The 15,243-nt window shown below is 45.4% G+C and overlaps 1 protein-coding gene across 6 annotated transcripts in view; it reads right to left on the bottom strand.

Annotated features, from left to right (window-relative positions):
- Positions 1-15,243, bottom strand: part of LOC132393902 (arrestin domain-containing protein 3-like) — a 72,250-nt gene that overhangs the window by 21,233 nt on the left and 35,774 nt on the right. For 3 of the 6 annotated variants that reach the window (XM_059969322.1, XM_059969327.1, XM_059969321.1), the window contains 2 exons: positions 467-539; positions 231-384 (listed from right to left, as the gene is read on the bottom strand). In XM_059969322.1, the coding sequence (XP_059825305.1) occupies positions 231-384; positions 467-539 (227 nt within the window). Of the gene's footprint in view, positions 1-230; positions 385-466; positions 540-9,533; positions 10,305-11,636; positions 11,961-15,243 lie in introns of those variants that run through there. The other 3 variants (XM_059969325.1, XM_059969324.1, XM_059969323.1) reach the window with 3 other exon arrangements.

Here is a 15,243-nt window from a genome sequence, read left to right as displayed (position 1 = left end):
CAAACTCCTTACAGACACCAGTGGGGATTGAACTCGGATTGCTGGTACTGTAAAGCGTTGTGCTGGCGGCCACACCACCTTGCTGTGATTGAATTGGACTTAAGTCATTCAATTCATGAGGGCTTTGACCTTCCTTACCCCCGCCGTTTCCCAGTAAAAGTTGTCAGCATTTTGTGAATGAATAGAACAAACTGGTTTATTAAACATTCACCAAAAACACTGGAACCTACCAGTAGTGGTCCGGGAGCACTAACGTCAATCCGGTTAAATACCGTGAACGGTTCTTTTATTTTTGTTCTCAGTTTCCAAGGTCTGTGCAATTTGGCCGTCATCCAATAGCTCACATGGCCATACGTACCCTTAAAGGTGGAAGGCAGTGGTGGCCTGTTGGAGAAAATAAACCAACATGAAGCAGCATCTTTACTAATAATGAATCACGTTAACGATTTTTCCTGTCGTAACTCACGTGTGTGGAAGCACAAGACTGAACGGATACTCATGCCTGCCCGATGTCAACACAGTAACTTCATCAGAAGACTCTGTAGAAACAAATTCAGTTAGCATCTGTAGTAATTTGCTTCTGAGTTATGTTCAGAAATATTTACAGATGTAATACTATGTAATAGTCTAGAGAACATACGTATTATACTGTATACACAGTGAATTGCACTGTACTACTGCCACAATTAAAAAAACAATTTCGTGACATGAGTGATGATAAACCTGATTCTGATATGGGTCTCTAATTGTGGACAGAGTGGGAAGGGGGCAGGGAGAGGGGAGGAAGCGAGAAACACCAGAAACAAGTTCTGTAATGATCAATAAACCAATTATTTGGAATGGTGCTGGGTGTTTCTGCACCCACAACACCCCCGCCCCCATCCTGTCCCTGGCACTCCCTCTCTGTAGCTGTCCCACATCCCTCCCATGGCACCTCCCCCCCCCCCACCATTCCAGACATCCTTCGCTCCCGCCAGATTCATAAACTCATTGTGCAAGTCCTTCCAACATCTGCCATTTATCAGCCCCTTTTTCCAGCTGGTGCAGATCCCACTGTAAACTATGATAGTTGCCCAAAGTAAGAAGGCACATAGTCTGTTGGCCTTCAATAGTCAAGGGACTGTTCAGAACCATAAGACCACACTCATAATTACACTTAATGTCACCTGCAGCACTCACACAATGCTGGAGGAACTCAGCAGCATCTACGGAAAAAAAGTATAATTGACGATTCAGGCCGAGACCCTTCGGCTGCCTGGCCCGCTGAGTTCCTCCAGCATTTTGTGTGTATTGCATTGACTTCCAGCAAATACAGATTTTCTCTTGTTTGTAACATCATTGGCATATGTCCTGAAATTTGTTTTGTGGCAGTACAATGCAAAACATTAAAAACTATAAATTACGATAACACAGATACATGCACTAAATTAAGTATTGCAAAGAGAGAGAACAAAAGGTAATGTACATGGATTTGTTGCCCATTCAGAAATGTTCGTGGTCTAAGACTGGTTAGAACACACCTTGAATATTGTGTATAGTTCTGGTCACCTCATTATTGGAAGCATGTGGAAGCTTTAGAGAAGGTGTAGAGGAGACTTACCAGGAGGCTGCCTGGATTAGAGAGCATTTCTTATGAGGGTAAATTGAGGGAGCTCGGACTATTTCCTTTGGAGCAAAGGAGGATGAGAGAAGACTTGATAGAGCTGCAAGAGGCATTGGTGGAATTGACTGCCAGCACCTTTAGCCCAGTGCGGAAATGGTTAATACAAGACGACTAATTTTAAGGCGATTGTTGAAAAGTATAGGGGGTGTGATGTCAGAGGTAGTTCTTTTGCTGCCCCCTTTCAAAGAGAGTGGTGAGTATACAGAACCTACTAGCAGGGGTGGTGGTAGAGACAGATACATTAGGGATATTTAAGAGACTCTTAATAGGCACGTGGATGATAGAGAAATGGAGGACTATTTGAGAGGGAAGCATTTGACTATTTGATCTCTTTATACAATTGTCCTGCCTAACCAGAATCTGCTCTGGTTAGTCTTCACTGCTATCTTCCCATAGCAAATTTAGCCTTTCTGTGTGGTGAAGACTGCACCTAATACTCCAGGTGTGGTCTCAAGCAAGGCACTCCCTATGAAGTAATGGACTGTATTCAGGTCCTCTGGCATAAAGGCTAATGTACTATTTGCCTGCTGTACTGTTGTGCCCAAATAATAGCTTTCAATTACTTAAGTTTAAACTCACCCAAGTACTATTGAAAAATCAACATTTTCCAATTTTTTTTTCCCAAAGCAGTAAGTGGAGACAGTCATAGATAATCACACCACAGAACCAGGCCCTTTGGCACATCTAGTTTGTGCCGACTTGGTTTTCTGCTTCGTCCTACCTACCTGCACCATAGTCTTCCATACCCCTCTCATCTTTGTACCTTTCCAAACACCTCTCAACTGTTACAATTGAACCTACTTCCACAATTTCCACTGGGAGTTCGTGTCATACTCACAATACCCTGAGTAACATGGTTCCCTCTCCGATTCCCCTTAAAGATTTCACCTTTCACACTTAACCCATGACCCCTAGTTCAGTCTCACCAAACCCGGGGGGAAAAAGCCTGCAATGTATTCACCATCTATACCTCTCATAATTTTATATACAGTACTGTGCAAAAGTCTTAGCCACCGTAGCTGTATACATGTGAGCTTGAGAGTTTTACATAGTACTGTGCCTCTACAAGATCGTCCCTCATTCTCCTACACTTCAGGGAATAAATTCATAACCTACTCAACCTCTCCATGGACCTCATGTCCTCAAGCCCCTCAAATTCCCAATGCAGAAGCCACAGGTTAATGAAAACCAATGTGCCAAAAGCTCTTTACAACCCTATCTACCTGTGATGCCACTTGCATGAAATTCTGGGCCTGTATTCCCAGATCCACCTTACTACACCTCTCAGAGCACAACATTTACTGTGCAAGCCCTAACCTGGATCGTCCTTCCAAAGGGCAACATATCACTGTGGTAGAAATGGTTAAACGGGTGTATGATGGGATACTTGACCATTCTGGAGCAGATGGACTTAAGACTATGATGAGAGTCAAGAATAACCTTGGATGATAAGTGCATTGCCGGGAATTCATACAAACAAGATCCTAGGCCCCTGGGACCAGGAGGGAGAATGCATCTGGGGGTAAATTAGAAGTTCTGATAACAGGGAACAAAGAGGACTGGTAGATTCGTGCTGAGAGAAAATTGACATGCCTTTTAAATGATTTATCATGTACTGACTGTGGGATGCTAAATAAAATTATGTGAAGTTGTTTGGCTCGCTGTATAAATGAGCTCTGTGTAACCCAAAATCAGTTCTGGTAGCTGTGGAGACTGCTGCAGACTCTCCATGTCATGATAGTAAGATTTTAAAAATGAAACTTGAAGTCACTCTGGTGTTCCTAGTTTGCACTTCCATGACAATCACACTTGACTGCTTTCAATTCTACCTGCCATTTTTCAGCCCATTTTCCAGATCACTTTGATCGACTTCCTCATTGTTCACTATGCCACAAAATACTGTCTTTTTGTTTTTCTACTTAAGTGGGTAACCACTTACGTGTTTTCTATTCAAGTAATTGAGATACAATGTGGGACCACACCACACCACTCAGCAACCTCAATTTAACCCCAGCCTAATCATGGGGCAATTTACAATGACCAATTAACCTACTAATCAGTACTGGGAGAGAAAAACAGAGCACCCAGAGGAAACCCACGTCTATTAGGTTGAGAAATAGCTTTTTCACCCAGGCTGTAAGACTACTGGACTCTCTGCCACCACCCAGTTCTCATCACGTATGAAGCACCAGTAGCGTTATACTACTTTAAAAAAATATGTGTTCTATATGCAACCTGTTATTTGTCAATTAGTAGTAATATTATTTTGTGTTGTGTGAGTTATGTTCTGTGTTGTGCACCTTGGTCCGGAGGAACATTATCGCGTTCGATGGTATACATGTGTACGTCTGAATGATGATCAAGTTGAAATTGAACCTCTCGTTTTCTCCCACTTTCTTTCCCGTGGTAGCACTGTCACCCAGTTTGCTCATATTTTCTTGAAAGAATTTTGTATCATCATGACTAATAATATTCCAGTAACTGTCCTGTCATTTAGCAAATTGATGAATATTGCATTGGGTCCCCTGGGGAACTTCTGGATATAAATGTTTGGCCGAAACACACAAGCACCATCTCTGCCATCAAATCAAACAGAAGCCTGCTAAATTGACTCCTATTAGCTCTCAATCCACACTGGTACATAAATCACTAATTCCATGCATTAATCTCCTACAGACTGCTCTGTCTTCTGCACATCCACATATACCATTGAATTCCTATGACTACATCCACATGTTCAACATGTGCATATATACTCATTCCTACCAACAGCAGAACTAAGGGTGCTAGAGAAGCACGGTGGTTAGCTCAATGTTGTAAAGGCTTGGGAAGGAGGAGTTCAGAGTTCAAACCTGACATCATCTGTAAGGAGTCCGTAGATTTTCACCGTCGAACGTGTGGGTTTCCAAAGACATTAGTAGATCAATCGGTCATTGTAAATTGTTCTGTGATTAAGGTTAATTGGTGGGTTGCTGGGTGGCACAGCTCGAAGAGCTAACTCGGCAGTACATCTCAAATAAATAAACTCATTCCTACTAAACGGCAGAACTAATTTTATCTTTCACACAGATTGTGGGAGGAAGTCAACAAGTCAGGCAGCATCTATGGAGAAATAAAGAGCCAAGGTTTCAAGTCATGACCTTTGCCTTGATGAAGGCTTGGCCCAAATTATTGGCCATTAATTCTCCTCCAAAGGTGGCCTGCAGAGTTCCGCCCTGTTTTGTCTGTGTTCCCAGCATCTGTAGAACCTCTCGAGTCTCTATTTTCCCCTTTCATTCTCTTCTGTTATCATATTAAGTGATTATTATGCATTTTCTGACTTTGCTATTTATGTACTTACCCAAGTGATTTTTAAATATTGCAGAAGTTTAGAGGGCTGTGGGCCAAACACATGCAGATTGGACAGTCTTGCTAGCCAACTAGAGAGGGTTAATACACTTTGTAGCCTGGGAAAATACACGCACAGAACAAATACTTTTTTGGGTCTTAATTCCTTCATCTGTTTTAGATTTTTGAATACAGAAAGAAGGCAACAAAATAAAACAACAAAATGAATTTTAAAAACCACAGTTCCTGCAGTTACAATCTCAGCTTAATTTCGGTCCACACATGTATCAACTAGTTAAGTACACAGTATGAAAATAAAACAATATACAAAACCAATAGGGTAGTGGTAATTTTTGGCATACCTGTGGTTAACTTCCTAATATGTATAGGCTAGTCCCCGAAATTAATTCTCCTTGCTCATAAGGAGATAAGGATCTTCACCCAACCACACTACCCAGCACTGACACCTTACTCATGAACATCTTTCCTCACCACACATCCAGCACTCCTTTGGGGAAAAAGCAGCTCCCAGTACTTGATGTCCTTTCTAGAACATTATAACTCTTGTTTCTGCTCTGTATGTGCATAATGATCTCAGTTTTCTCTTGAAGGCACAAGCAGCTATTTTAGTGTTACCTGGGTAACAGGTACAAGTGCACTTCAACAATAAGTAATGATATTCAATGGTCACCTGGTTACATTCTCCCCTGAACACAGGCAAGCATCCTCGGTTAACCACCCACTGCAAAGGTACGTTAACCTCTAACTGCTTCTCCGAATAGAACTAACGTAGACTAACCAGTATCTGTGACACTGCCGCAGGTTTTTTTTTGGAGGCCACATCTAGGTGTGGGTTAGAGTGCCATCCAGCATTTACTCTTTTACTCCTGTGGGGTGCCGCAAAAATGGCTACCAACACCCGAACCCATATCAGCACTCACAGACCCTATAATCTCAGTTGCAGAAGATAGGTTGTCAAGGCTAGGGTCGAGATTCCATATACGCTATCCTGGCACATCTTACCAATATCACTCCATTCTCAGAATCTGATTCATGTCCCAGGGAAGGGCTAGCCTGATTTACAGGAGTTTGCAGTCTTCTTTGAGGAGCTGGGGTGGGAACATTCACACAGGGCCCATGTCTACCCTGTTCACCCTCTTGATAGGTCCTCCTTCCAAAGGTTCCACAGGGTATGTGTTGTCTGGCACCTCTACCACCCTGTAGACAATTGATTTCCAAGCATCCTGGACCTATTACGGCCTAATGGTCTGTTCCAGAGGTACACCAGTACATTTATATCAATCTTAGGACAATGAATTTTATCCTCCTGTAAGGCAATGCATTCTGCAGCCTTCTGCTCAGAGTATGGGGACAAGGCAGGGACTGGGTATTGATAGTGAATGATCAGCCATGATCTCAGAATGGCGGTGCAGACTCGAGGGGCCGAATGGTCTACTTCTGCACCTATTGTCTATTGTCTATCTATTATTGTCTATTCTTTTGCTCTGGCATGAGCATCACTCAGTCCTTTCTGGTTTGTGGATAACCCGTCGTATTTCCTGTACACAGACGGTTCTCGCCCCAGCAGAGCATCCATGGGCAAGTGGGGATCAACACCAAACAGTAGGTAATAAGGGGAATATCTGGTGGTGGGGTGAGGTGTCACATTATACGCGTTCACTAACTCGGGTGGATGCTCAAGCCACCTGCGTTACTTCTCCGGAGGTAACACACGCAACAAATCACACATCGTCCCATTGAAACGCTCACACTGAGCGTTGCCAGTAGGATGATGGAGTGTAGTACAACTTTTCTTTACTCCATACAGTTTGCAAAGCTCAGTTATGACCTCATTTTCAAAGTAATGGCCATGGTCAGCATGCAACCTCTCAGGAACTCTACTTAATAGACCATTTTCTCAAGAGCACCTTTGCTGTGGTATTGGCCTTTTGATCCCCAATTGGGAATGCTTGGGTCAATTTTGTAAAAACGACTGACTACTAAAACATACTCATGCCCATCAGCTGCCTGCTCAAGTAGAGTCAAATCTACAGCAACTTCAAGTGGCAGAGAAGAAACTATTTCACTGGGGCGATGGATCTTGGGGTGTGGCATTTTAGTTAACACACTATGCAGACAATTGCACACTGCACCCCATCCTAATGCATGCCCACTCAAAAACACCTGCTTCCCAGCAAGTGCAGAGTATGCTCGATGCCTTGGTGGCCCGTAGAGTCATGTACACACCCCAACACTTTACTCCTCAAGCTGGTAGGTAGCAGAAGCTGATAAAACTCCCCATGCTTCTCCTCCTCTAACAGAGGCAAAACAGGTTTACATAGATCTTTAAATTCCTTGGTATTCAGCTTTCTTTCTCCTGTCCCACAAGTTTCTGAAGACACTTAACACAGGGTCTTGCTGCTGAAAAGTGTGCAGGTCTCCATCAGAATAACCCAGGAGGGTTGGAATGTTTTCTTGCATCAGACCACTTACATTGCTGGTACAGTACCAACTTCAGGAACTCATATTTGCTTGACCTTACAGCTTTAAGACCAGTGGTAACCAGTACCGGGTCAAGAGAGTGCCGGGACTGATCAGACTACAGGTCGTCACAGAGCTGTCAAACTTGGCATCCTCTGAGATAGGCTCAAGCTCCCTAGAGAGGGTATCAGCCACAGTATTGCTCCGACCTGGATGATACTGAACAATCAAACACTGACAACTGTGAGATCCATCTTTGCTCAATTGCTCTCAACTTTGTACTTATGAAGTGAAATAACAGATTATTGCCAGTATTTATTGTGAACTTTGAATCCAATAAGAAACCATGAAACTTCTCTACCATAGCCAGTAAAGGTCTTAGCTGAGCTTATTGTTCTTCACTACCCCTAATGTGGAGCTGGTCTAGAATTGACTTTAACTTATGGTTACTACACTTCTCCTTTATACCGACTGTTACTTGTTCAACGCCAGCTGAGATCTGCTGAAATTTTACAGCACATTGCTGATCACTATCTGTGCACGCTACCTTTGACAGGATACCCTAGCAGGCCCTAGGTGAGAGCCATACACCCTCTCAAAGGAGGTTTAAAACCTGTACTGATACTATACAACTACATGTGCCAACAAGCATGGGAATAACTACAAGACCTCTTGGTAAATTATGTTTTTGTAGGCCTCCCACTTATCAAACACACCTTTGCCAGAAAACAGCCTGTCCCAATCCATACTTGCCAGATTCTTTCTGATACGATCAAAACTGTTCTTTCTCCTATTTAGAATCTCAACCCATGGCCAAGACCTATTATCATGCTGCTTCCTGCACCCATATGGAGCATGTCGACTTCCAACTTTGCCTTGAACTTCCACCCTGCCCTACATGGTCCATCCGCTTACCACTCTACCAGTTTCCACATCTACCTCACAATTCTCTAACTTCCACAACCTCCAATAGGATCCCACCACCAAGCACACCTTTCCCTCCCACCACTTCCTGCTTTATGCAGGATCACTCCCCACGTGACTCCCTTGTCCAATCATCCCTCCTGACACTTCCCCAGCAAGCATAACAAGTGCTACACCTGCCCCGACCCCACCTCCTCCCTCACTACTATTCAGGGCCCCAAGCAGTCCTTCCAGGTGAGGCAACACTTCACCTGTGAGTCTGTTGAGGTCAGCTACTGTGTCCAGCGTGGCCTCCTGTACATTGGTGAGACCCGATGGAGATTGGGAGACCGCTTCACCAAACACCTTTGTTCCTTCTGCCAGAAAAAGTGGCATGATAAGGCTACACGCAGGTTGGAGGTCCAACACCTGATACTGTCTGGGTGGCCTCCAGCCTGACGGCATGAACTTCGACTTCTGGTAATCACCCCCCCCCCCCCGCACCTTGCCCTTTCCCCCTCTCACCTCATCTCCTTACCTGCCCATCACCTCCCTCTGGTGCTCCTCCCTGTTCCCTTTCTTCCGTGGGCTTCTGTCCTCTCCCCTCAGATTCCTTCTCCAGCCCTGTATCTCTTTCAACAATCAATCAACTTCCTAGCACTTTACTTTACCCCTCCCCTTACCGGTTTCACCTATCACCAAGTATTTCTTCCCACCCACCTTTTCTACTCATTTTTTCCTCCAGTCCTCCGCCCAAAACGTCCACTATACTTCTTCTCCATAGCTGCTGCCTGGCCTGCTGAGTTCCTCCAGCATTTTGTGTGTCGCTGTCGTTTTCTATACTTACTTTGAAACGAATGACATTATGATCACTAGATGCAGAGTGTTCTCCTATATTACAGAGAAAGTGTACGTGCAGAGTCATGAACTCAAGCGATCCGAACGCCCAGTGAAAGTTAGAATTTCCACATTGATCATCTGCATCTATAATCGTTTCCCGAGCTGACTAAAGGAAGCTCCAGTGGCGCAGAGCCCATCAGCCGCCGCCACCGGCGGTCACACTAACTCTTGTCAGACGGAGAACAGGCCAGTTGCTGGGTTTGTGGACACTTTGGAGCCGATTTGGAAAGATCTCCGTGCAACGCGAGCGCACACCTACCTGTCCCAACCAACAGGTGCTTGTGCTTGTGCTTGAAGTATCGCAGCTTCTGGCTGTAAGTGTGGTCGTTGTCGGAAGTGTCGCTTTCTGTCCATTCAACGTACGCCTGGCCCTTGGCGTGGATTTTCAGAAGTTTCACCTCGATCTGCTCCGCAAGCTCCACCACGATCCGTCCGGAGACCCACTCCCTGCAGGAGTAGGTGGGGCGGTCGTAGAGGATCGCGAAGGTCTTCACTTTGCCCATGGCGGCGGTGCGGGGACGTTCCGAGCAGCCGAACACCGACTCGGGATGTGTCTGACTCGGGGCTGGAGCCGGCCTCCTGATGGGCTCCACCCCGCTAAAAGATTTCGTGAGAAATGCTGACTGAAACGGGAAGGCTTGTCTGTCCCTACGCGGGTCCTGCTTCCGTTCTGAGGGAAGGGCTAGTATATCCAAACCACACACACCGTCAGCGCAAGAGGCCCATAAGAGAAAAGCTCACTTTTTGGGCTTTATACGGTGGGGTCCTCGTTCCCATTTTTTGTCGGATTTATAAACTCAACAATCACGGAAAACACGGGTAAGGATGGTGAACTGTGATTAGTCCGTGTGCTCTGTCGTTGTGAAATGGGAAGTTTCAGGTTGAAAGACGGGCTCCGCCCGCTTCACACAAACGACCAGCTGCAAGACCCAAATCATTGTCATAACTTGCCTAATCTGCAACTGGCAGCAGACACCAGGGAAACGCCCTTCAGCCCACCGTGCGGCTGCCAGCCCTCCGGAACCAGCCGTATTTAGCTAACATCAGGATCAAGTTTAACATCTCTAGCATAGCTCGTCAAATTTGTCGTTTTGCAGCAGCAATACATAATAATAAAACGCTCTAAATTACAATAAATGTATATAGAACTGGGTGGCGGGGTGGAGATGTGTTTCTACCAATTGAATTTATTTAAATCTTATATCCATCCCACAACGTGACGGAGTAAGAATCTTTGCATTATGACTCCGTCGCACTATTCAGACCAATTTACAAGACTAATTGCTTGCAGAAAGAAGCTGTCCCGTAGCCTGTTGGTCCTGGCTTTAATGCTGCGGTACCGTTTGCCAGAAGGGAGTAGCTAAAACTTCATTGTAATTGCATCAATATGTTGGGCACAGGATGTAAAACTCCCTTGTGCCCTACCATTCGTTGTATAATCCTACACTAATCTGACTTTCCAAAATGCATCATCTCACAGCTGATTGCATTCAGATCTGTTCACCACTCCTTGGCCTCCTGTATATTGGTGAGACCCGATGGAGATTGGGAGACCGCTTCACCAAACACCTTTGTTCCTTCTGCCAGAAAAAGTGGCATGATAAGGCTACACGCAGGTTGGAGGTCCAACACCTGATACTGTCTGGGTGGCCTCCAGCCTGACGGCATGAACTTCGACTTCTGGTAATCACCCCCCCCCCCCCCGCACCTTGCCCTTTCCCCCTCTCACCTCATCTCCTTACCTGCCCATCACCTCCCTCTGGTGCTCCTCCCTGTTCCCTTTCTTCCGTGGGCTTCTGTCCTCTCCCCTCAGATTCCTTCTCCAGCCCTGTATCTCTTTCAACAATCAATCAACTTCCTAGCACTTTACTTCACCCCTCCCCTTACCGGTTTCACCTATCACCAAGTATTTCTTCCCACCCACCTTTTCTACTCATTTTTTCCTCCAGTCCTCCGCCCAAAACGTCCACTATACTTCTTCTCCATAGCTGCTGCCTGGCCTGCTGAGTTCCTCCAGCATTTTGTGTGTCGCTGTCGTTTTCTATACTTACTTTGAAACGATGACATTATGATCACTAGATGCAGAGTGTTCTCCTATATTACAGAGAAAGTGTACGTGCAGAGTCATGAACTCAAGCGATCCGAACGCCCAGTGAAAGTTAGAATTTCCACATTGATCATCTGCATCTATAATCGTTTCCCGAGCTGACTAAAGGAAGCTCCAGTGGCGCAGAGCCCATCAGCCGCCGCCACCGGCGGTCACACTAACTCTTGTCAGACGGAGAACAGGCCAGTTGCTGGGTTTGTGGACACTTTGGAGCCGATTTGGAAAGATCTCCGTGCAACGCGAGCGCACACCTACCTGTCCCAACCAGCAGGTACTTGTGCTTGTGCTTGAAGTATCGCAGCTCCTGAGTGTAAGTGTGGTCGTTGTCGGAAGTGTCGCTTTCTGTCCATTCAACAGACGCCTGGCCCTTGGCGTGGATTTTCAGAAGTTTCACCTCGATCTGCTCCGCAAGCTCCACCACGATCCGTCCGGAGACCCACTCCCCGCAGGAGTAGGTGGGGCGGTCGTAGAGGATCGCGAAGGTCTTCACTTTGCCCATGGCGGCGGTGCGGGGACGTTCAGAGCAGCCGAACACCGACTCGGGATGGTGTCTGACTCGGGGCTGGAGCCGGCCTCCTGATGGACTCCGTCCGGTTAAAATGTTTCGAGGCTAATGGCCACCGAAAAAGGGAAGACTTGTCCGTATCCGGATCCGTGTACCGTGATCAGTCCGGGTTCTCCGTCGTTGTGAAACGGGAAGTTTCAGATTGAAAGACATTTTCCGCCCGCTTCCCGTATTACCCAAAAAAAACGTGGTGCAAGAAGAGACCAGTAGCAGCAACAATCACACCTTGCCTAATCTGTAAATGGCATCAGATACAGAGTACAGCACAGAACATGCCTCTCGACCCACAGTGTGCAAATCAAAAACACCCAAACGTTAATTCCTCCTACACTCACCATGGCCAGATCCCTCCATCGTCCTTACATCCATGTGCCTATTCAAACGTCTCTTTAAAGCCTCGAATGTGTTTGCCTTTCCCACCATATCGAGCAGAACATTCCAAACATCCACCACTCTCGATTAAAAGATTTCCTCCTCACACCCCTTTGAACCTACACCTTTCACTTTCAATGCGTGCCCTCTGGTGTGTGACATTACAACCCTGGGAAGCAGACACTCTGTCCACTCTGCCTACATGTCTCAATATGATTAGCCTTTGTCAGATCTTCCCTCTGCCTCTGACACTCCATAGAAAACAACCCAAATTTATCCAGCACATGTTCTCTAACAGAGCAAGAATTAGTGGGAAGTTGGAGTATTAAAAAGCAACAGAAGGGAACTAAAAGGTCATTAAGGTAAAGATGGAATATGAACATAGAAGATAGAAAACCAACAGCATAATACAGGCCCTTCGGCCCACAAAGCTGTGCAGAACATGTCCTTACCTTAGAACTACCTAGGGTTACCCATAACCCCCTATTTTTCTTAGCTCCATGTACCTATCCAGGAGCCTCTTAAAAGACTCTATCGTATCCGCCTCCCCCACTACCACCGGCAGCCCATTCCATGCACTCCCACTCTGAGCAAAACACTTACCCCTGACATCTCCTCTCTACCTACTTTCAAACACCTTAAAACTGTGCCCTCTCGTGCTAACCATTTTAACCCTGGGAAAAAGCCTCTGACTACCCACATGATTAATGCCTCTTATTATCTTGTACACCTCTATCTGGTGACCTCTCATCCTCCATCGCTCCCAGGAGAAAAGGCCAAGTTCACTCAACCTATTCTCGTAAGGTACGCCCTCCAATCCAGGCAACATCCTTGTAAATCTCCTCTGCACTCTTTCTATGGTTTCCATGTCCTTCCTGTGGTGAGGCGACCAGAATTGAGCACAGTACTCCAAGTGGGGTCTGACCAGGGTCCTATATTGCTGCAACATTACCTCTCGGCTCTTAAGCTCAATTTGATGGTTGATGAAGGCCAATGCACCATATGCTTTCTTAATCAAAAGTCAACTTGTGCAGCTGCTTTGAGTGTTCTCTGGACTCAGACACCAAGATCTCTCTGATCCTCCACACTGACAAGAGTATTACCATTAATACTATATTCTGCCATCATATTTCACCTAACAAATTGAACCACCTCACACTTATCTGGGTTGAACTCCCTCTGCCACTTCTCAGCCCAGTTTTGCATCCTATCAATGTCCTGCTGTAAACTCTGACACCCCTCCATATTATCCACAACACCCCCAATCTTGTGCCATCAGCAAATTTACTAACTCATCACTCCACTTCCTCATCATTTATAAAAATCATGAAGAGAAGGGATCCCAGAACAGATCCCTGAGGCACACCACAGGTCACCGACCTCCATGCAGAATATGATTCATCTACAACCACTCTTTGCCTTCTGTGGGCAAGCCAGTTCTGGATCCACAAAGCAATGTCCCCTTGGATCCCATGCCTCCTTACTTTCTCAATAAGCCTTGCATGGGGTACCTTATCCAATGCCTTGCTGAAATCCATATACACTACATCTCTTCATCAACATGTTTAGTCACATCCTCAAAAAATTCAATCAGGTTCGTAAGGCATGACCTGCCCTTGACAAAGCCATACTGACTATTCCTAACCATATTATGCCTCTCCAAATGTTCAAAAATCCTTCCTCTCAGGATCTTCTCCATCAGCTTACCAACCACTGAGGTAAGACCCACTGGTCTATAATTTCCTGGGCCATCTCTACTCCCCTTCTCGAATAAGGGGACAACATCCGCAACCCTCTAATCCTCTAGAACCTCTCTCATCCTCATTCCTGATACAAAGATCATCACCAGAGGCTCAGCAATCTCCTTCCTCGCCTTCCACAATAGCCCGGTGTACATCTTGTCCGGTCCCAGTGACTTAGCCAACTTGATGCTTTCCAAAAGTTCCAGCACAGCCTCTTATTATCTACATGCTCAAGCTTTTCAGTCCACTGCAAGTCAACCTTATGATCACCAAGAACATTCTCCATAGTGAATACTGAAGCAAAGTATTCATTAAGAACCTCTGCTATCTCTTCCGGTTCCATACACACTTTTCCACTGTCACACTTGATTGGTCCTATTCTCTCACGTCTTATCCTCTGGCTCTTCACATACTTGTAGAATGCCTTGGTGTTGTTCTTAATCCTGTCTGCCAAGGCCTTCTCATGGCCCCTTCTGGCTCTCTTAATTTCATTCTTAAACTCCTTCCTGCTAGCCTTATAATCTTCTAGATCTCTATCATTACAGTGCCTACTTTTCTGATCATTTTGTAGCTCTCATTCTTGACTAGATTTACAATAACCTTTGTACACCAAGATGAAAGTAAGCTAGTCAATAATATTCGATACCAAAATGTTCTTTATATACATAAAGTGTGAAAGAGATGAGAGTAGATATTGGACCACTGGAAAAAATGCTAGAGGGGTAGTAATGGGGGAAATGGCAGACAAACAGATTAAGTATTTTTCATCAGTCTTCACTGTGGAAGACACTAGTAGTATGGCGGAGGTTCTAGGCATCGGGGTTATGAAGTCTGCAACATTACACTACCAGGGAAAATGTTCTTGGGAAAATGAAAGTTCTGAAGGTAGAGAGGTCAGCTGGACCAGATGGTGTACACCCCAGTGTTCTGAATGAGGTTGCTGAAGAGATTGTGGAGACGTTAGTAATGATCTTTCAAGAATCACTAGATTCTGGTATGATTCTGGAAGACTGGAAAATTGCAAATTCAGGAAAGGAGAGAGGCAAAAGAAAGGTAATTATAGGCCAGTTAGACTGACCTTGGTTGTCAGGAAGATGTTGACTGTTAAGGATGTGGTTTTAGGGCATTTGGAGGCACATGATAAAATTGGCTATAGTCAGCATGGTTTCCTCAAGGGAATCTG

This window comes from Hypanus sabinus, chromosome 5, assembly GCF_030144855.1.
Source record: "Hypanus sabinus isolate sHypSab1 chromosome 5, sHypSab1.hap1, whole genome shotgun sequence".
Taxonomy (NCBI): Eukaryota; Metazoa; Chordata; class Chondrichthyes; order Myliobatiformes; family Dasyatidae; genus Hypanus; species Hypanus sabinus.
This window is presented reverse-complemented; position numbering and strand designations above follow the sequence as displayed.